The sequence below is a fragment of the Thunnus maccoyii genome, chromosome 2 (assembly GCF_910596095.1).
Source record: "Thunnus maccoyii chromosome 2, fThuMac1.1, whole genome shotgun sequence".
Classification (NCBI taxonomy): Eukaryota; Metazoa; Chordata; class Actinopteri; order Scombriformes; family Scombridae; genus Thunnus; species Thunnus maccoyii.
Genome location: NC_056534.1, coordinates 20,901,209 through 20,925,038, shown reverse-complemented (window position 1 = coordinate 20,925,038; position 23,830 = coordinate 20,901,209). Strand labels below are relative to the sequence as shown.

At 40.0% G+C, this 23,830-nt stretch overlaps 1 protein-coding gene across 3 annotated transcripts; it reads right to left on the bottom strand.

Annotated features, from left to right (window-relative positions):
* On the bottom strand, nucleotides 1-23,820 carry LOC121884061 (zinc finger protein 853-like). Of its 3 annotated transcripts, none has more exons than XM_042392629.1 (5): nucleotides 23,334-23,820; nucleotides 19,411-19,467; nucleotides 19,009-19,085; nucleotides 12,484-12,595; nucleotides 1-3,054 (listed from the first exon to the last, which is right to left on the bottom strand). In XM_042392629.1, exons 1-5 carry the CDS (start codon nucleotides 23,608-23,610, stop codon nucleotides 2,024-2,026), a joined length of 1,554 nt encoding a protein of 517 aa, XP_042248563.1. In that variant the 5' UTR covers nucleotides 23,611-23,820; the 3' UTR covers nucleotides 1-2,023. The 3 variants fall into 3 exon arrangements, with proteins under 3 accessions (XP_042248563.1, XP_042248553.1, XP_042248571.1); XM_042392619.1 differs by having other exon boundaries at nucleotides 12,484-12,598; nucleotides 23,334-23,818; XM_042392637.1 differs by lacking the exon at nucleotides 19,411-19,467 and having other exon boundaries at nucleotides 12,484-12,598.
* Nucleotides 23,821-23,830: the final 10 nt, after the last annotated feature.

Here is a 23,830-nt window from a genome sequence, read left to right as displayed (position 1 = left end):
TTCATTGCAAACAAACCTTTTACATGTTTAATAATAACCATACATTTTTAAACACTGGAACATGTCATGAAAGAATACTAAAAAGCAAAATAGTTGTTATAGCTGTGCAACCTACAGCTAGTGCCAATTACATCCAAACACCTACACATACAAACAAGACTCTCTGATATATATACTTTACATTTTTACAGTCCTTTGTTCTTTGATATTTAATTGGTAAAAAGATGATTGAAATTAAAAGGAAGTTAAACCTCAGGGGTTCAACCTGTGAAAAGATGAGGGAGGGGGATTAAAACACAGTACCTTGCACCCAAAAACTAAAACTTTAGGGTTAGGGTTATTTCATATCCCAATTCTGAAAACAGACCTTGAAGTGAATCTTCTGGACAGCACATTACATGTTTTCCTTTGTTCTTAAGAAATGAGGTGCAAATAAATGTACTGATAATCAATGTGAAAGACGTAATCATGTACACACGTGAAGTGCAGGCCTGAACTACAAGATTTAATCATGCCAAAATGTACCATTCAAGGCTAATGCTCAAGACCTGGCTGCTTTAAGAAGGCCACTCATTAATGACACTGTTGCAATATGAACAACACCGACTATACATGATAAATGACATCATGAAAAACACATGACTAAATTGTGTATCAGCACTGCCCCCAGATTTTGTCATTGTCTTTAAGTGAATGCAATGGGAACATTCAAAGAGCCTTAATGGGAGAGCCCTACATTTTGGAAAATATATTTAATAGTCTTATTACTCTGACAGAAAAGAAGATTATTATAATTTAATAGCTGAATGTCCAGTACAGATAGGTTCAGGACATGGACAACCTAGCTTGGTGCAAAGACTGAAGGCAGACATAAACAATTAGCTTGTTAGCTAGCTACCTTATGACATCCAACACCTCCAAAGATGTCTTATTTTGATATCTTTTTGAATTTCTTTTTAGCTTGCAAGCTAGTCACTAACACATCCTAAGCTATCCCAAGCCCAGGTTTAAAGACAGTGCTCAAATATAGCAACCCTGTTATGAAGACAGGGCTTCAGAAATGCTGCTGCATGCAGTTATTGTTTAGCTCCACAGATATCTGCTCCTGAAATCACAATTTCTACTTTTTCATTACTACATACAGTATGTTGAGTACATAAAATACAGTATGTCAGTAAAGACAGTTTTGGAGTTGTTGGAATGTGTAGTTTTGCAACTTTGTACTGAGCTAGGCTGACCACGCTAACAGGTTTCCCCTGCCTCCAGTCAAAAAGTGTAAATGCTTCAATTAGAACTCCACTAAGGACGTTTCTGCATCCTTTAATGTTGGAATATGTCTTTGCAGTGTGAGAAATGAAATCTTGTAGTGCAAGCAGTCCCTAAAACAAACAACAAAAGCTGGAGGTGTCTGGAAATGTGAATCTGGTTGTAGAGATTACAGTAAGATAAGGCAAATATAGATTTATGTTGTTGTGCTTAACTGCTCATGTATTTCTGATGTATTTCTGATTACTTAGATATTATGGATCTGTCGAGAGTTCAAAACATCATTAATCCTACTTCATCAGATGGCCACTGGACAGATCCAATATGAACCATAACCCTCTTCTGCAGGATCACCTTATGTATATATATGTATATATACAGTGTACTGTATATATTTTCTGGATAGTCAATCAAAGTAAACAAAATTCTTTTTGACAAACGGATGGATTGTTATCGCACTCTTTCCAATACTGTCTCAGGCACTCTTTTACAGTCCATTCCGTGATCCTCTCACAGTTTGAAACAAGGAGTAAATAAAGATTGAGAGAGCTTAAAAGCAAAATCCACCTTAAGACAGAATTCACAGATTACTGCTAGAAATCTAGAACAAATATTATCTCTACATGTCATGATATCACAGGGCACAGCGTTGGTTCTCCTTTAATCATGCTTACATAAGATGCATGAATTCCCCTGTTGTAGGATTTTGATCCTACTTAGTCCAAACTCCAGATGCCATCCATTTCTCTCTCTCAGTCTACAGGCCACACTGAGACTGCTGCCGGTGTCTGCGAACGCTACACATTTGGCTGAAGGACTGTCCACAGCGGGAACAGCTGTAGGGCTTCTCCTGCGTGTGGACCGTGCGGTGCCTCTTTAGGTGGCTGGATGAGATGAAACTCTTCCCGCACAGTGTACATCGATAACGTCTCTCCCCAGTGTGGATGAGGAGGTGGACCCGCAGATTGTTGGGCTGGGCAAAGCCCTTTCCACAGTGGGGGCAGGTGTAGGGTCTCTCCCCTGTGTGAATCCGTTGGTGCAGCTCCAGGGCAGCAGCACTGGGGAAGACACGCCCACACACAGCACACACCACAGGCTCTTTAGCAGCAGCACTGCTCCTGTAAGGCCGCCTCTGGCTGGTGGTGGTGGCAGAAGGAGCTGTTGGGGGAGGGGGAGGGGGTGGAGGTGGCGCAGCTACAGCAGCAGCTGCAGCAGCAGCTGCCATGTCAAAGGAGGCGGCAAAAGCTGCCATTTCATGAGCACCACCTGGGAAGAGCATGGTCGGAGGGCCATCTAGACTGTCTCCTCCTCCCTGTGTAGGGAAGGAGGCTGAAGGGTGGCCAGTTTCTGTGTTCCCCAAGCCCAGCTGTGCTACAGCATATGCAGCACCAAGATGACTGACCCTCTCCTGCATCCACGCCAGGTCCAGGCCCAGGCTGTTGAGGCGGTCGGGGCTGGGCTCATCTGAGGCTACAGGGGCCGACAGCTGAGAAGGGTGAAGTTCATCTTCTGTCGCATTATCAGTCTGGATCTCTGGCTTCAGAGCTTCATCTGTTAGGCTCCTTCCAAGGTCCCTGCGTGCTGCCTCAGGGGCCGGGATCCCCCCACCACTCACTGTCAAACTGTTTCCCACAGGCTTGGTGGCCTTGCGTTTTGCTCGAGGCCTGCAGGTCAGGTCCATTGTGGTGTCAGTGGGGGAGGAGGGCTGGGTGGTGGAGGAGGTGATGTTAGTGACACTGGTGTCAAGAGCAATATCACTGGGGGCGGATTCCACACTGGACTCCAGGGCTGCAGAAGGAGAGACAGGCACAGGGATCAGGGTGAATGGATTCATGCATCTTATATTTTTATTTCACTCAAATAAAAATATATTTAGAAAAAACTTCTGGTCCCTGGTAGTTATTTGCATATTTTGAGGTTGTCACTTTTGCTGTATCTTAATTCTAGGAAACTGGTTAAATAAATATCTTGAGGAGATGATGTATATGGTAATGTATACATATACATGGATACAGTACTGTGTAAAAGTTTTAGGCACTTTAGATGTTTAGATTCTTATCCATAATGCAATACCATCAGGGAAGTGTCTGATTGGTCCCAAATTTATTCTGCAGCATGACAACGAGCCCAAACATCCAGCTAGAGTCTTAAGAACTATCTTCAGCAACAACAAGAACATGGAGTCCTGCAACAGATGGTAATGCCCCCACAGAGCCTTGATCTCAACATCATGGAGTCAGTCTGGGATTATATGAGGAGACACCTAAATCCACAGAAGCACTTCTCCAAGATGCAGGAACAAGCGACCTGCCAAGTACCTTGAAAGACTGTGGGCAGGTGTACTGAGGAGCACTGCTGCAAAGCGTGCTCACTCCAAACATTAATTTAATTTAGGTTTCTTCTGTTTATTGAACTTTGTATCAATTTAGTTGATAAATTTTGGAAACATCCTCACTTAACTTTTATTGCTCTCTCTCTCTATATATATCCATCCAACAATTAACCCTCTTTCAAAATAACTTAGATCTTTTCCTCCTGCCATCTTGATACAAAATCAGAATCAACTGGGCCTGTTCAGCATTTTTATATATGTCATAGAGTATGATTTGAATGTTAATTTTCTGCTAATTTCTGCTAATAATATGACCTAAAACGTAATCAGATTTCCACACAAGTCCTAAAACTAGACAAAGGGAACCCAAATAAACAAATGAGACAAAAACATCAGACTTATTCATTTATTTAATTGTGGAAAATTATCCAATCTTACATATTTTATGTAAGGCAAAAGTATGTGAACCCTTGCTTTCATTAACTGGTGTGACCCCCTTTTGCAGCAATAACCTCACCTAAATGTTTCCAGTAACTGTTTATCAGCCCTGCATATTGGCTTGGAGGAATTTCAGCCCATTTCTCTTTACAGAACAGTCTCAACTCATGCACTGCATGAACTGCCTGCTTCACGTCCTTGCCTGGCATTTCTATAGGATTAAGCTCAGGACTTTGACTCAGCCATTCCAGAACATAAACTTTCTTCTGCTTTAACCATTCTTTGTTAGAATGACTGTGTGTTTAGGGTCGGTATTTTGCTGCATGACCCACTTTCTGATGAGCTTCAGTTCATGGACAGATACCTTGACATTTTCCTGTAGAATTTGCTGGTACAACTTGGAATTCATAGTTCCATCAATGATTGCAAGCCTTCCTGGTCCAGAGGCAGCAAAGCAGGCCCAAACCATGAAATTCACCAATTTTTCAGCAATGGGATAAGGTTCTCATGCTGGAATGCAGTGTTGGCTCATCACCAAACATAATGCTTCTCATTCAAGCCAAAAAGTTCAATTTTGGTCTCATCCGTCCACAGAACATTTTTCCAACAGTCTTCTGGCTTATCCACGTGCTCTTGAGCAAACCATAGATGGGCAGCAATGTTCTTTTTGGATAGTGGCTTTCTACTTACAACTCTATCATGTACACAATTGATGTTCAATGTTCTACTGATGGTGTACTCATGAACACTGGCATTAGCCTCTGCAAGAGAGGCCTTTCATTTCCTAGATGTTACCCTGGGAACCCTTGTGACCCCCCAGACTATTACACAATGTAGGATAAAGTCCTGCATGCTTCGAAAGCAGACAGCACAAGCCTCAATCAACAGACCAGCTCTTTCTTCAACACCCCAGGCATGCTGGCAAATAACATAAGTGAGAGTCCCAAGGTCCTCACTGACCAGACCATCTAAACAACCTAATGCAAACAGAAAGGATGAGACAAGTGAAGAGGAATACACATTTGGTTTGGAGACTTGATAATCAAGTGACGTCTGAGACAACCCTTTGATCAAGCATATGCCAGTTGTGTCCTTCCTACCTCCTGACCCCTGCTGATTTGACCCCTCCTGTTTTACCCCCTTGATTTGCCTTGATCTTATATGCAAATGCCCCCCCTTCCTATCTTCTGTTCACCATTTGTTGGTCACTGCTTTGATCCTTCCTGTACAAAATCATTCCATTTCTTCTGCTCTGGGTCAGTCTACTGTATAAGACCAGCTCTGTGTCAGTAAGCTCTCCACATTTCCGGAATGCTATTAAACCACTTCCACCACAGCAAACTTTGAACAAGGACTTGAGTGAATTTTCTTCAACACAAGGAACCCTCCATCTCCTGCATGGTCACAAAACCAGACCACTGACCCAAACCACCTTTGATCCTTCAAGCTACAAAAGCCAGCAAGATGGGAAGACCAATTCACACCCCAGTGTGAATTGATAGTACCATTTGTTTAAATGACCCCACCACTGGCTATCATAACTCACCTCTAAGAGCCAGTCACACACAGAGATGAGCTGGCACCAACTTAAATCCCACTGTGGATTTTGACTTTCAGGACTGGAATGACCAACCCAAGAACTGATTACTGGGCAAACCAGCATAAGGCACAAGACATGCTGCACAAGATGCCATGCTCCAGTGACAAACAGAACACTCCACATCAAACATGTGGACACACACACACACACACACACACACACTCAAATTACATGGACCCCTGCCATGCACAGTCAGATCAAGGAGAACAGAGGACTGTAAAACCCATGGAATTACAAATGTAGTTTAAGATTTTGTCTATGGAGAATTGTTATTGTTGTTAGTATGTGTGTGTATATCACATTTTGTGTTGTTATGTACTTAAGTTAGACTTTTACATTATTACATTGCCTTTAAGCCAAGAAATGTACCAATAACATAATCCCTCATCATCCATGATAACACTATCATGTTTAGTACTATTCTGCTTGTTTCACTTTCAGAACACTAAAGCTACTATCGAAATTGCAAAATTAGGAATCATGCAATTGTTAAATTGTAAATACTTTGATTAATGGAGGAACTATATTCATGAACTGAACCTGCCTGTCCATGGACAGGAGGGGATTGACTTTGCTCCCCCAGAACTCTGCAACCCCTGGGATTGGCTAGGATGCACCTTCTGGGCACCCCAGCTCATCGGACTCCATTCTCTGCAACAAGCCACCCCAGGAAGCAAGCAAGTATTCGTACAAAACCTTCTTCAACATGATTTTTAATTTCAATTGGCAATTCAGAACTAAGCTGTGGTACCGTTGATTTGACTCGCTGCTTCCCAGGCAACAGTGATCTCATCTTTTTATCAGGTTTCTCATACCAATTACACAATAGATAACTACATCATGCATTTCAATCATTCACTAACCATAGTCTTGTGCACCAGTTTCCCTTTCCCTCTTGTGTCTTGTCTGTAAAATGTTGTAGTGTTTAGTACTTGCAGCTGTGGTATTAGTAATAAATGTGTATGTAACTAAAGTGGACTTGTTTGTGTTTTCTTGTGCTTGCATCTCAGTGATTTAACCTTAAAAGACCTATACCCTTGCAAAATCATAATTATGATTAATAACAATCATAATTCTAATTGGCCTCTTGTGTGACCAATGAGGAGGACTATTTCCCTATTATTATACATACTCTAATATGAGTTATGTCACTGGACAAATAATTTCATGTTGGAGTTGTGCACAATAATAATTTATAATCCCCCCATAAAATCATTAAGATATTTGAGTGCACAAATTCCTACAACAACTTGCTCTTAGTGTGATCTTTGTTGGTCGACTGATCCTGGGGAGGGTAACAATGGTGTTGAATGTCCTTCATTTGTACATGATCTGCCTGGCAGTCTGCTGGTGGAATTCAAACTCTTTAGAAATGGTTTTGTAACCCTTTTCAGCCCAGTGAGCATCAATAACTCTTCTTCTGAGGTCCTCAGAACTCTCCTTTGTTTGAGCCATGACACACATCCACCAACCTGTGTTGTGAAGCTCAGACTTTCATAGTGAAGACCCAAATTTCTCTTTCAGGGTCTCCCAGATTGACATCTGATTGGCATCCCATTGATTGAAACACCTGACTTTAATTTCCCCTTCAAATGAATTGATAATCCTTGATGTCATATACTTTTGCCACACAGAAATATGTAACATTGGATCATTTTCTTCAATATAGAAATGAACAAGAGTAAGGTCTTGTCTCATTTCTTTAACTGATGTCTCTTTATCTAGTTTTAGGGCTTGCATGAAAATCTGATCACGTTTTAAGTCATATTTATGCAGAAATAGAGCAAAAAAGGGTGTGTGTGTGTGTATGTGTGTAATACATATTAAGAGATCAATATTTACAGTAGTTACAAACAATTCAAGTTCACACTGTAAAAAACTTACTGTGATTTTTACAGTAATTAACTGGCAGCAATTGACAAGTAACTCACTGTAAAATAATCACTGTAAATCACTGTAAAATAAATTACAGTCAGTTACTTGTCAATTGCTGCCAGGTAATTACTGTAAATATAAACAGTAAACTTACTGTGGTTTTACTTACAGTAGCAATATTGTAACTGTAAAATGAAACACTGTAATTTAATGGTACTGTACTTAAAATCACAGTAAGGAGATCATAACTGTAAAATGAAACACAGTAATATAATGATACTGTATCTACTGTTACAGTAGCTTTATGCTACTGTAAAATAAAATACAGAAATTTTATGTTACTGTGTATTGGATTACAGCACCGGACGTTTTGCAGTAAATTAGATTACGGTTATTCATATAATGCTGTAAACTTTCATACCACACTTTTAAATTTCAATAAATGAGTATAGAATCAACTCTTTAAATGACATTTATTGTTAACTGTTGAACAGCAAATACTACATTTTATTTATTTTCATTGTGTGCAAGGATTTTGCATACCATGTATTAAGAAATCTAATGGCCTTCTTCCATATGGCAGAAATACCCTAGCTGAATAGTGAACTGCGGCAATAATATCTGTGATGCACAGTGCAAATGGTTTTCCCTCAGACAGGACAGCAGAACAAAATAAGTTGTTTACCCTTAATGACATAAACTGTAGCAAAAGAGCCTATTGCCTGCAGCTCTTCATCCACCAGCTCCCTGTGGCTGTTTCCTCTTTTACAAATTCTCCTTTACAATATTTAAAACATTTTGCTGTGAAGACAAATGTTTACAGACCAATAGTGCAGTCTGTTTTGCATTTCCTGTACATGCTTCATAATGAAAGCCACGTAGTGGTACACCAGTGAGAAGCTTTTAATGTGAAGTAGCAACAGCAGGAAATATTTGGACTGCATAGGCTTATGTAACACAGCTTAACTGAACACAGTAAATAAGAATATAGTAAATAAGAATGTTTTCTCCAGTATTTCCAGTTCTTATAAAAAGTTTTCAACTGTATATATTACAAAAATTAGCAAATATTACACAAAATGTTGAAAATCCAATATGTAAAAAGCTTGTTTAAATCTGTAGCCACAGTTCAGTTAAATCTTCATGAAAAAATAATACTGATGTCACTTCTTAAGCCAACTACAAGTTTTTAAAAAAAAATCCAATCACTCAACTTGATACACATACATACATACATACATACACACACACACACACACACACACACACACACACACACACACACACACACACACACACACACATATATATATATATATATATATATTTATATACACACATATACATATACATATATACAGTAGACACTGTTATTTCCTTGAAACAAAACACTCTTGGGTAGTCTAAACATAGATATTCAACTGTGGGAGATGTCAAGTCCCCAGGTACTCAGGTGTCCATAGAGTCTTTAAAATTGTGTTTGTGGATGCTACTTGTCTGTAAAGAGTCCAACAGCCCACCTCAGTCCACTTTGCATCACAAGTCCGCTGGGCCAAAAGGCTTTGGATCCTTGCATCAGGAGCTGCTGCTTTGTGTTCTTCAGCAAACTGAATGACAGCTACTGTAGATGACAGAAAAGAAAAATGTTTTATTATTACTATCAGTGTAATAGTCAAGCAATGACCAAATACACATTTTTAAGACTGTCAAACAAAGTAAACTTTTGTATAATAGGTTACACCTAACAAGATTTTAATTAGCTATTTTAACAAACTTTTAAATACATCTTAATAGCGATCATAACAATCACACGGAAAATGCAAGTAAAAAAAATCTACATGTGATGTAAAAATGTTGATGAGCAATACCTTTTGAACAGACTTCAGATAGAACTGTCAACGTATAGCAAGATGTGAAGAGGACAGCCAGGGCGGTGGTGAAGTCAGGTCTCCATCAACAGCATCCATTTGGTCATACACAGGATCTCAGTTTCAGGTTCTCCTGACGACTAATAATCAAACACTAACTTGACAACAATTCTATTACCTTCAAGTACTGTTTTGTCTGTGAAAACTAAGAAACTTACACTACAGAGATAACATTGTTTGTGTGAGTTAGTACATCAGAAGAAATCTAAGCAGATGACTGCTGAGGTGCTTGTGGTTAAGCCAAAATAAATATAAAATATAAATATAAAATATCTAAAAACAGGCACATAGTATAACAAGCCCAACTACAACAACAAGAGCTGACTAACTTGGCTTTGTCTGTGGATCTTACCTTACACAGTGAGACCTGGGATGATGGGAGATCCTGGACTCTGGCATCAGCAGGAGTGGTTGTCAGCTGTGAGGAGTAGAAATAAGATGAAGAAAGGCATAAGGGTTAAGAGCCCTGCTTTGGAAAACATTATTTTTTCACTGAGAGATATACTTCTTGGAACACTGTAATTTCACACAGTTTGGTGGTAGACCATCAGATCATCTTCTTTGCCTTATTTTGTCATCACTATCAGAACTAACGTTAGAGTAATTCATTGTTAATTTAAAGAGATGACAAAACCAGGGTGATGTTTTCACAGTGAACTGGTATAACAGTGCTGAGTTAGCCAGGGGGTGACACAGGCTAAACACACGTAACAGTGCTCTCACATGTCCTATAAACACAGAAGATACAAAGCTAACATCTGTAACGTTAAGGCATGTTGGCAAGTTAGTTTTGTAACATGAAGCTGTTTCAGTTTAAGACAATGCAATCGGGGTAACTATGGATTTCTGTTAGCTAACGGACCACTAGTTAACATAATAAAGTTAGCACAACACACTTCTGAGCAGCCAGATTGAGAGATTGATGTGAATAATTAACTACAAAACTAGCTTAATGTAACGTCTGATGTTAGTCAGGACCAAGTGTTTTAATGTTGAAGACACTTACTGATCAGCTGCTGATGTCGGTGACTCCTGCTGCTGCTCCTGCTTCTCCGGACTGACCGCTAACGTTAACGTTACTCCTCACCACGCTGCAAGAAGTGCACTGTCCACACTGCAAAAAATATCTGTTGTACAGATGTCTTTGTGGTCTTCCATATGTTCCAGAGCTCATTTGTGAATGTTCTGAGTTTGTTGCGTCATTAATTTCAGAGTACTCTGCACTTAAATGTTAGCTGGTGAAGTTAGCTGTAGGATGTCAGAAAGTCCACATTATCCATTTATGATACCGTCTGACAACTTTACACCAAGCAAAAACAGACAAGAACACGAGCACTCTTAAAAAGAAAATCCTTTAAGGAAAAAAAAGAAGATAATGTAGTAATCCAAAAAGCTGTTAAATCCCAAACCAGCTGCAGTGAAGTAAGTTACTTTTGCGCCCAGACTGCCAAATTCGAGATCATGTGATGTTTTTCTTTGGCTCAACCAATCAGCTCATGACTTCATTGACACAACCTGTCATGACCTGATAAACGCTGAGACAAATTTAAAAACTGAAAGTAACAGCCTGCAGAAGCATGAAAAAACAAGGCCATCTTGAAGTATTTGAATTCATATGAAAAAAATAATTATTTCAAACTAATGTTTCAGTTATTTAATCTGCACCAAGAATTAGAGGGTTTTATTTGAAAGTATTACAAAATAATCTTCAAATTAGTGATTTTTACTGTGATTTTCTACAGTAACATAATGGTTACTGTGGTTTCTACAGTAATGTAATGTAAACTATGATTTTCTACAGTAGTGGGATTATTACTGTGATTTTCTACAGTAGTGTGTTCACTACTGTGATTTTCTACAGTATAATATCAACTGTGTTTTTAGGCCTAATACACAGTATTATACTGTAAAAATATTCACAGTAATTAACTGTGCAGAAACACAGTAAATTACGATGGATTTTCTTTTTACAGTGCAGATGCAGAGACAATTTGATCTACACTCATCTCCATGAGATCACCTTATTTGACTGCCCAGTGTAACTAGTGTAATAGTTTTATATTAACTGATAGCAATATTTAAATTTACAGGGCCATTTAGCCAAAACTTAAAAAGAAGTAAAAACATGTTAAAAAATTCCTTGGAGGGTGGATGAGGCAAGCTCACGCGCAAAAAAAAGCATCTCTTATAAACAACAAAGTTAGCCAACTAATGTTAGCTTGATAACAAAAAAAAGGCCAGAGAAATAACTTAAAACAGCTCTGTACCATGAGAATTTAATGTGTACACAGTTAGAGGGTTAATATTAGGTAGCTACTGAGGTATTAGTATGCTAACATAACTTGAATCTATTGTTGACTCAGAGAACATTTCTGTTGTGAATCGTATTTCATTCACTCTGAGGCAGTTCTTCCATTTTGTTATACAGTACCGTCTTTAGGAAACTGAAAAATTCAACCAGAATCTTGTTTCTCTAACATTCCTTTTTACTGCAGATATCTTGAGAATAGGTGGAACTAACAACATTAATGATGGCTATGTTCCAGCAATTTTTGCAATGCAATTCACTAATTAATAATGTTATAAGTTATTGGACAAGTTTGCCCAAGTTTAGAGGTTCATTCTTGAACTTGGGAACACATATCCGGGGGTGGAAGTAATGAATTACCTTTTTTTGTGAGTACTTGTACTGTGAGTTTTATCAAGTAATTTTATTATTTTTTATTTTACTATTTTTATTTAAATTTCAGTAATTTTAATCTGTCATTTTATTTTTACTTCCTATTCCTTTGAATGAGAAAATGTGTCCAAATCTTTGACTCGTACTGTAAGTGACAGTACTTTTACTTGAGTAAAATACTGTAACACTCTTTCCATTCCAGCACCTATTTGTGATAAAATATTCTAAACCCCTTTGCAACAGAAGGCCATGAAATACTGTCAAAGATCCACACATGGCTCCTAAGAGAGCCCTGAGTTTACAATGTTTTATCACAAAGATGTCAACGAAACACTGATTTAAATATGTACAGAGACACACTCACCAGCTGTCAGCCCACATTCTGCCCTGATGTTGACCTCTACCTTGAGGTCCAGGTTGCAGTCATCTCTCTCCAGTTTCTCTTGTTTCACCAGTGGTAACACCGTGGTTTCTTCCTGCTGTGACAGAGTGACAATCAGCTTTAACATGACACGACATACCTGAGAGAGATTGCACTAGTTAAAAGCTGAGGTGGCAGTTCAGTTCATTTTTATCAATGCATGCTGACATTTCTAGGTGTCAATTTGAACAATTTCCAGTTAATATATCAGAACACCTGAGAAGTTTGGCTACCTGAAATGCATGGTGACCCCACCTGAAATGACACCCATGTCTATTATGACTAGGGGTGTAACGGTACACAAAATTCACAGTTCGGTATGTATCTTGGTTTTGGGGTCATGGTTCGATACGATTTCAGTACAGCAGAAAAAAAGAAAGGTAGAAAATAGCATTTTACTCTTTTATTTAGAAAAATGTAAACATCCAACAATGGCTCATCGGCTATAACTTTTACTGACACAGTTTAGTTGTGCTGCAGTGGATAACAACCTTTCTGTTTCCTGCAAGAAGTCAGGACACCTGCTGACAGCTGAGCATGTGTAACCCATGGATGTACTATAAGAGCTGAATACCGGACTAAAAATGGTGCCCACTCAGTCCTATAAGAATTGCTCGGCTGGTGATATGCCAAAAAAAGTTTCTGGGTGTGCTTCCGCGATATGCGGCCCACTGAATATGTGCGGTTGTGTTTCCCCCACTGGCCTTGCCCGTGAGTTCCTGCTCGGCCCATAGACTTTACACTGTGATGACACCACGGATCACTTTTCTTGGCTCGATGAAAGTTTTATATATATATATATACACACATATATATATATATATATACCTATATACACACATATATATATATATATATATATATATATATATATATATATATATATACCTATACACATATACCTGGCCAATCAGCTCAAATATCTTTTAAAATGGCTCAACCCCCCCAAACTTGATTCTACCTGGTTAGAAACTGAACAAGCATTACACGACATCGTACATTTATCAGACCTCCCATTTATCAGCCAAACCATCAAGCAATACTACTGTTACTTCAAAATATAACCATCGCTTCAACTCTGTCAGCTTGGTGGAAAGCACTTCAGATATCCAACTCCACAGTTGTACCATCCTTCCACTCACCAATTTGAAACAACCCAGACCTTATCAATACCAAAAACATTGAATTTCACTACCTGGAAGGATAAAGGAATTACACATTTTCACCATATCATTCATACTATTACATATGAGGATGAGAATGAGGAGGATGTTGATGCTGATGCATTATTATTATTGATGTTGTTGCTGTTGTTGTGTTGTTGTAGTGATATCATTATCATCATCATTATTATCGTTATTAAGACAGACTGGTATGTAGGGCTATAATCTCCTGGTCGATTGGTCATTTAGTTGGTCAATATGTTCTTGTCTGACCAAATTGTAATTGGTCGAATAATCGCTGTGTTACTTTCATAAGGAGAAAAATGCTACATCAACAGCCTTCCAGGATTAATACATTTTTTTCCTGCAGCGGGAGGTACAGAGTAACAAATTACCTGTGAAAACGAGTGTATTCAAAACACACCCATTGTTTTCACAACTTTGAGCTCGCCCAACCTAATGGAGACTGCTAGGTCTAACTGTACTCAACGTTTACTGAATGAGTGTTTCTCCTATGATTGTAACAATGAGAACCCCCTGCCAGGCCAAAAAAATATTTTTTAATGCCAAAAATAACGCCAAATATCCTTTCATTCAGAAATCAATAGCGTTTGGGAGCCTCTGTGCAGCGCTGTTCCAATACATGAGACAACCTCTGTGTTGTTGCCTGGGAAACTCTTGGTAGCGTATCTCCGTTAAGGAATAGGGCATTGCATAATATGTTTGTGTAGTGGGTGGGAAAGAGCGGCAGAAAATGGACAGTGAACGCGAGCGGAGCGGAGGAAAAGGTTAGCAGTAAGTTGTCAGCACGGCAGTAAATGTACAGTACAGACTCCAGTGTGTCAGTTAATAAATGCGGCAGCTTGTCAAGACCAAGAAAACTCACGTCTGTTGTTTCCCCAACTGCTGGAGAAGTAAAGGGGGTTAGCTCCAAAGTTAGCAACAATCGATTAGCCTAAACAGAGAAATAGAGAAAGGAGTGAGAAGTGTGTGACTGCTGAGTTCACTGTGTCCCTTAACATTCAACAATTTTTAACCCCCCCCCAGATGACGATTATGATGTTGATTAGTAGTATTACTATTACATAGATTATTATTGGTAGGTTGAGATGGGTGACGATAATGCGATTATTAGTATTAAACAGAATACTATTATTAATATTGCACAATTTATAGGACGGTGATTATTATGTTGATTAGTATTAATATTGGAAGGTCAAGATTGGTGATGGTGATGATGATGATGATGATGGTGGTAATTATTACTATTATGCTTAAAAATGATTACACTGATTATTTCTAATAGTACGATTATATTGAGTTTTATACAGATGATTAGGTGTATTATTTTTATTGCTATTACACATTTTAATAGGATGGTGAAGATGATGATGATGTTAGTATTTTTTAGTTCTTTTTTTGTTTTGGTTGTTTGTTTTAACTCATTACTATTGTTATAATTTGCCTACTATCATTATTATTGACATGAATCTGGGTGGGGGTGAGTGAATAGGAAAGTCATAGAGTGGCTGTTCCTGAGACATCACTAGCGTCCCCTACCAAGAAAATTCAACTTAATTATTCTTTTTAATTCCAAAATTTCTTTTTCCCCTTTCTTTGTTCCTTTTCCATTCCTCTCCCTATTTATTATTTATTCATTATTATCATCATTAATTTTTTCTTTCTTATACCACTCACCCCGATTGCTCTTCTACACTTACATACACAGTCACACCTACACACAAGGAAATCCTGTACAACAGACTGCCCTACACTTTCCCTAACACACACATTTCATATTATAAGTACTAACGTTTTTTTTTTCTGCTGTTACTGCTGTACATCCTCAATGCATGTTTTGTCTTATCACGCAAATCCTGTCCATGTCATCCATTCTGTCTCGTCTTATCTTGTATCACCTGTTTTGTCTCATCTCACTAAATAAAATTAATGAATGAATTAATTAATTAAATATAATAAAATAGACGAATAAAAAGGGGATAAAACAAGCAAACAAACAAAAATAAAATGAAAGGAAAAAAGGAAGGGAAAATAAATAAAAATAAAATTCTGCACCTCTTTGTCCTGAGAGCCCAACCAGAGATGCCCTCCTTTTCTCTCTTTTGTTTTAGTTAGTTTGAGTCTAGCTTTCCCGCTTGTCTTGTGCTGTGTCATATGTTTTGTTTGTTTGTTGTCATGTTGGTCACTTTTACTGCACTATTTGTTGGTCATTGTTTGTTTTCATGTTGGTCACTTGTATTGCATTGTATTGACAAGTGCAGTGCCCATTCAAAACGTGCATGTTCGGAATGGGCCGATTTCCCAGTACCTAGAGAGAATAGCGCCTTTACCCTAAATGCCTCAAATGCAGGCTATCAGTAGACGCTGCAATTTATTGATGTTCCCTAAATGCCTCACATGGTGGCGTTCAGTAGACGCTATAGTTTCCCTTTGTTCTCTAAATGCCTCACATGCAGGCTATTGGGAGACACTACAATTTACCGATGCTCACTACATACCACACACGCAGAATATCTGGAGACTACAATTTTGAGTTGAGCTGAAGTTAATCGGATGAACTGTAGTGCCCATTCAAAACATGCCTGAGACATCCTGCACTGTCTGTCTTTGTGCATACAAAGTTCCTGCGCGTGAGGAACTTGAATAGTAGAGCTTAACTCTGAACTTTTTCAATTCATTCTCTGTGGTAGTTCTTATCACTACTGATGTAATCCCATCTCTGACCACAATGTGGGTTGCAATGGCAGAGTATGTAAGGTATCAACCTGCCAGGTATGAAGTAGATCGGATGAATGGTTCTCGAGATATGCAAAGGACAAACATACATACAGACAGACAGACAGACAGACAGACAGAGATTCCTTGCTTTATATAAAGAGATGACGTTGACCTTGAGGGCAGATGGAACACTACCAGTTTGAAGGGAAAGGCTGACAGTTTGGGTGATTGGGTATGATTGAGCAGAGCTGTGGGAATGGGGTCCAGGGCATAAGAACAGGGTTTTGTCTTCCTCAATGTGGCTCTGCCTGATGCCAGTAAAATGGAGGAGAGACAGCAAGCTCTCAGACAGAGGGTCGATGACAGGAAGAGATAGCGAGGAAGAGCTAGACATCAGAGAGCAGATGTTGTTGACCTTGGCTCTGAAAAAGTCAATGAAGCTCTTACATGCTCTTCTGTAGCCTAAATTGGGGCTTCAGGAGATGATTTATGGTGGGAAAAAGATGCTTAGGGTTGCCAGGGTTGTTATTAATTAGATTGAAGTAGAACCGTGACTGAGCATCTTTAAGGGACTTTGAGTAAGTCCTTTGATGTTAACGGAAGGCCAGTTTATGGACAGCGAGCCCAGAGCATCTGAAGCATCGTTCCAGGAGATGTCCAACTGTTTTATTTTCCATAGGTCATGAGTGAACCAGGGAGCAGAGCGTGAAAAATTTACCTCACACATCTTCTCTCCTTTTCATCCTCTTCTCCTCTGGTCTGCTGTTACGTCTATCAGCAGGTCTCAATGAGGGGAGTCACATCCACCTGCTGCATGACGCACATTACCTTATTTGGACATCACTCCCTGAATTGGGGGTGTTCCCCAGAGATAAAGCTGAGCCACTGACAGGTGCAAAGTGATCCCAAGGCATTCTCCATAACCTGTTATTCCCCTTCTCCTTTCCACAAGGTTAGGTTGTAAAAAATAGGCAATAAATGAAAAGTGCAAAGCAACAATTGCCTTTGTACTTCTCTACACATTCCATGCTGTGCTGTCTCTGTGTTATGGTAGATATTTTAAGATAAGATATTTTATATACTTTTATGTATTTTATTCATAAACACTTATTTTAACACTTTAAATTCCTAAAATTAAGAGCGTAATAGAAACAAAAATTGGATTTTTGCGCCTATTTCCACTTTTATTTGAATTCAAATACAAATATAAATAATTTTGCTGCCTCAACAAATATAGATACAAATACAAATACTGGGCTCTCTGCACATCCCTAGTATGGACATTAACATTTTAGAGCAAGGCATTCAATAGAGCAAAAATCAAGCATAGGCAAGGGAGACAGCTTCAGTTCAGCCCGGTGCATGATTGCTAAACCACCGCCACTGCGAGAGCTGCAGGCTTTTTCCATGTATCTATAGCCAGGAGGGCAGGCCTCATTAAGCAAAGAGTAGTCTCTTGGTTTATGCCAGGTTTTAGTTAGGCACATGACATCAAGTCCCTTGTCCAAGATGTGGTCATGTATGAGGAGGGATTTATTGGTGAGAGATTGTGTATTAAATAGTTCTATGGTGGCAGGAGACAGAGCTGTGGATGGAAGTCTCTGCAAACTCTGCAGTACACTGTGATCCACTCCATATTTTGTATCTTGCCTGGTACAGGGTAGTCTTGCGACATTTCCAACAATGACGCGCAGAAACGAGGTCTGTTTCTTAAAGTCCCAAACTCTTGGCAGCAGGTTAAAAACCCTTTATCAGGTGTAATTGGGAAGCTGTGTAAACTCCGTAGCTGTGTGGCGGTGTAGGACATCATAGCAAGCAATTGCATCATTTGGGCAAAATGGCAGCATTGGTAACAACCACAGTCGCAGTCTGGATCATTACAGCAAACGAGGAGAGCTTCAGTTGAAGAAAAACCCCAGTCACTAGAGTTCATCAGTGACAGCGCAGCTCTGGGTGATTTCCGTACTGATAGAGAGTGCAGGGAAGCCGGACGGGGCTTTGTAGCACACCTGAGCTGACAGGCTGGGGAAGGAGACAGCCACTGTCCTCCGGTGAAAAGGGATCCCAGTAGGCAGCACTTTACATTGATTAATCCAAAGTCTGCCAGTTCAATAGAACGTATTCCAACGCAGGGAGCGATCAAAATACACAGACAGAAAACATGAAAAGCTTGAGCAAAATGCAGGAAGGTCACGTAAAGCATAAAAGCAGTGAAATTCAGAGTCAACTGTCAATTTGGCAAAGAGGAGTGGCAGCCAGTATGTGCCAGCATTCCCTAGTGATGCACAGTGGCCCCCCTCCCACTGAAACACATGCACCAAAAATGACCTTATGTTTCATAATTTTACTTAAATAAAAACACTCAGTGTGTTCATGTGGATTTAGTGGTTTGGTCTACATGCATTAACATTGCACCACAGATCTCCACTGCCTTCATTTCAATGTATTCAGAGGATTGAACACATTGAACACATACAGTATAATCCCAATATTGAGTAGCTCTGTGTCCAGTGCTCACAAGACTCAATACAGCATATTTAAAAGCATTATGCTGATTAATCTTTACCTTTGAAATTTGATGAAAGGGTCTGTCTTCAGAGGTGGCACAAAGAGGCGGCACCGAAGCCTGATGGTCGTCAGGCCCTAAAAGAAAAGCACCAACACTGAGCAATTGAGTGGTATTAAAGGCTTTTTCTCCCTTTTGAACTTGTGGGGTGAGACCGCTTCATCATTTACCATGTACAATCCATTTCTTTAAAGTCACCAGCATTTCTAAAGCTCACTAAGATTACCAGGTAATATCTTGTTTGTTTAGTGTGATAACAACTATTATAACAACTGGAGACTCCAGGAAGTTACTTGTTCAGCACAAAACCCCCATAAACCAGCAGACAGACATTTTCAATTAAAGAAATGAGATACATGTTAATTAATAAACTTTATAAGTGTGGTAGGTGGGTTTTGTTACCTTTGGACAGAGCCACGATAGCTGTGTCCAGAGTGGTATCGGCCTTCTCTTCTAACTCTGTCAGAAAGCAAATTAGCATATTTCCCAAAATGTTAAACTCCCATCCTTTAACATTATTACACATATTACACCTCATATGAAACTGTCCAAAACTATATTAGAAGCTTGGATTTTAAAGGTGTCTTGCAGCTGTTGGCCACTTGGTGGCTGCAGAACAGTGTAAAAACAACAATTTACATATTATCACTTTTTTTATGGTGATCATGTTAGCCTATGTTCACTTACGTAATATCGCAAAAATCAGGCACATCCTCTCCCAAAAAGATGTAGAAAAACTAGTCCACGCATTTGTTACTTCTAGGCTGGATTATTGCAATTCCTTATTATCAGGCTGCCCTAACAAGTCTCTAAAGACTCTCCAGCTGGTCCAGAATGCAGCTGCAAAAACTAGAAAAAGAGATCATATTTCTCCCATTTTAGCTTCGCTATGTTGGCTTCCTGTAAAATCTAGAATAGAATTTAAAATCCTTCTCCTAACTTACAAAGCCCTTAATGGTCAGGCACCATCATATCTTAAAGAGCTCATAGTACCGTATTAGCCCACTAAAACACTGCGCTCCCAGAATGCAGGATTACTGGTGGTTCCTACAGTCTTTAAAAGTAGAATGGGAGGCAGAGCCTTTGGCTATCAGGCTCCTCTCCTGAGGAACCATCTTCCAGATTCGGTCCGGGGGGCAGACACCCTCTCTAAGTTTAAGACTAGGCTTAAAACTTTCATTTTTGATGAAGCTTATAGTTAGGGCCGGCCGGGCTCACCTTGGATCAGCCCTTAGTTATGCTGCTATAGGCCTAGACTGCCAGGGAATGATGCACTGAGCTCCTCTCTCCTCTCCCTCCTCTCCATCTGTATGCATTCATGAACCATCAATGCATGTTACTAACTTGGCTTCTTCCCCGGAGGTTTTTGTGCTTTCTCATCTCGCAGGAAACCCTGGGTGACAGTCCGAGCCTTCGTGGTCCTTCGCAGTCCTGTTGGTATCCTTCCCCGGCTACTGCTGCTGTTATTGTTATTGTTATGATTGTTGTTATTCTTATTTTGTGTAGAGCTGCAACGATTAGTCAATTAATCCATCACTTCGTTGATCGACAGAAAATGCATTGTCATCTATTTTTGATGTAATAATCATTTTGTGTCCTTTTTTTTTAAAGAAAAAATGGCAAAATTCTATGGTTCCAGCTTAAACAAATATTTCCTGTTTTTTTTAGCCTTCTATGATAGTAAATTGACTATCTTTGGGTTGAGGACTGTTTGTCAGGACAAAGCAACATTGAAGGACATCACCTTGGGCTTTGGGAAAAAGTGATCAACATTTTTCACCATTTTCTGACATTTTATGGACCAAACAACTAGCAAACAAATTACCATTAGTTGCAGCCCTAATTTGGAGTCATGTTAATATACAATATTCATTCTCCTTTTAGCTTTAGGTTTTCTCTCCAATAACTCCCGTTAACCACCTAGTTGCTAACTGTGTCTGTTTGCTGCGGAGTAGGTAGTGTACCCACAGTTTACCAGAGCTTCTTTGATAAAAAACAGCTGTCTGCTGCTGCTGGAAACACTCAGTAGAGCTGAGGAGCTGTAGTCAGGTGTGGTGCTCTCACATTACTCCTAATCATTTGACCCATTGTTAATATAAAAACATTGATTAAGTGCAGTTTTAAGGTATGTTTCGTAGGACTGTAGAAGGCTGTAAGAAAATCTTGGTCAACTGAAATCGTACATAATCTTCAACTAATCGATTGGTCACGGGGCAGGGGGGCTTGGAAATTGTTGGATGTTATGGGACAGAGTGAACTCAGCAGCCACACACTTCTCCATTCTCTATTTCTCTGTTTAGTGTCTTCAGGTTAGGCTAACCCATTGTTGCTAACTTTGGAGCTAACCTCCTTTACTTTTCCAGCCAACGGATGTGACTTTTCTTGGACTTGACAAGCTGCAGCATTTATTAACTGACACACTGGAGTCTGTACTGTACATTTACTGCCAGACTGACAACTTATTGCTAACCTTTTCCTCTGCTCCGCTCACGTTCACTGTCTATTTTCTGCCGCTCTTTCCCACCCACTGCACAAACATTTTATGCAATGCCCTATTCCTTAACGGAAATACGCTACCAAGAGTTTCCCAGGCAACAACACAGAAGTTGTCTCACATATTGGAACAGCGCTGCACAGAGGCTCCCAAACGCTATTGATTTCCGAATGAAAGGATATTTGGTGTTATTTTTGGCATTAAAAAATATTTTTTCGGCCTGGCGGGGGTTCTCGTTGTTACAATCATAGGAGAAACACTTGTTCAGTAAATACTCAGTAAACACTGAGTACAGTTAGACCTAGCAGGGTCCATTAGTTTGGGCGAGCTCAAAGTTGTGAAAACAACGGGGGTGTTTTGAATACACAGGTAATTTGTTACTCTGTACCTCCCGCTGCAGGAAAAAAATGTATTAATCCTGGAAGGCTATTGATGTAGCACTTTTCTCCCTCTGAAAATAACACAGCGATACCAATGAGAATTTGGTCGGACGAGAACATATCGTCCAACTAATCAACCAGTTCACCAGGAGACTACAGCCCTAATGTTGCTACAGTCTCTGATCCCCGTCTTAAGAAGGTTAGCTTGTCAAGATCTCGTTTTACTTGTTTCATTGCTTCAGTTTTACGCTCAAATCTAACTACCACATAGTGACTGGGGCCTGGTAGTACACCAGCACAAAATAGCAGGTAATCTGCGGGGTGCAACGGATCACAAAACTCACGGTTCGGATCGTATCACGGATTTGAGTCACGGGTCGGATCATTTTTCGAATCAGCAAGAAAAAGAAAGAAAGAAAGCAGGAGACAAATAAAACTTTTCTTTCAATATATTCTGTAAAAAACTTGAAGCAAGGAACTTTTGCCCATGTTCTTCAATGAAAACAACATTCAAGATGTCCAATGTTTAAATACAATCTTAAAATATATAAAATATGCAAAGCTCAATTGTTAAATTAAATTACAATATGAAGCATGATACCTTTCTCTTTTAAACATGGTAGTGAATGAGACAACAGCCTGTGTCCACATCATGAACACACGTCTTGTCCTGCAGCTCAGTTTATTGAACGAACCACCAAACAAACACCACTAACGTCAATTAGCAGCTAGAAGGCTAATTAGCTGGTCATCTGCAGCACATTAAACAGCATGTAAATAACGTTATACCTGCAGACGTCACTTCGGACCCGTTAGATGCTGATTTGGTCATTGCTCTTCAAAATCCCAGTTAGTGACGCGCTGTCTGTCCATGACTTGTACTTACAGCAGTTTGTTTACTTTGTCTTAAATGAGACATTACATTTCGCAATTAATCCGCGGTTCACATGCCTGCCGAACCGTGGGGGCGATGCGTACGGATCAACTACGATCCGTTTTACCCCTAGGTAATACCTGATAATGTCACAAAACCTGGACGATCAAACTGGAAAAAAATGTCTGCAGAAACATGTATTTTGTGATTCAGCTGAACTGACTCCTCCATGCTGGTAGTCTAATTCAACTTGAAAGCAAACTTTCCTCTCAGTATGACTTTTCCTTTACACAGCCTGTCATCCGTTGCATTGATATGTGCTAGAGAGACTGTATGCCTGTATGATGCTGAGGACCACATCACTGCGTGAGCCATTAGAGCACAGTAGTGTCTCAGTGCTCAGTTATGAAGTGAAGCAGTGACAGCCACTACATGCTGCTGTATGGCCTCATATTGATCAAAGGCTAATGCATCAGCTTATCAATGCATGTCTCAGGACATTTCTGTGTCGTCTCCCTCACACGTCATTTTGCATAGTGAGTATGTATCCAGGCCAGCTGCTGCACCATGGGTTTACCTTCGGGTGGCCTAAAATGAACGGCGTGCATTTCTTCCCGCTGACTCCGTCTCCTCATCTTCCTCTCGTAGCTCCGCATCTTCACGTCCATTTCTCGCAGCTTCTGCCGCAGGGCATCGTTCTCCTTCTCGCTCTTCTCCCTTTCTTGGTCCATCTGGGAACGCAACGCCGCGTAGCCATCGTCCACCAATTTGCAGATCTCCGCCACCGCCGAATTAGCCAGTATCTCTATGATCGAGGCGATTTGTGCTTGAAAGCCGACACAGTCCGCCATCATCGTCAGGTCTCTATAATGTGCTCCCGCACGGACAGAGGCGCGCGGCGGACGGCTGCTGCTGCTGCGGCGGCGGCGGTGCACGTGACCAGATCCACCGTGGAGGAGACTGATGTGTGACGGCGGACATGCAGAAAGCTCCGGTGACAGGTGTCTGGACCACACGTTCTGTCCCTGTCCGCCTGATGTGCTTAACAACGTTATGGCTCTTAGGGGTGCGAGA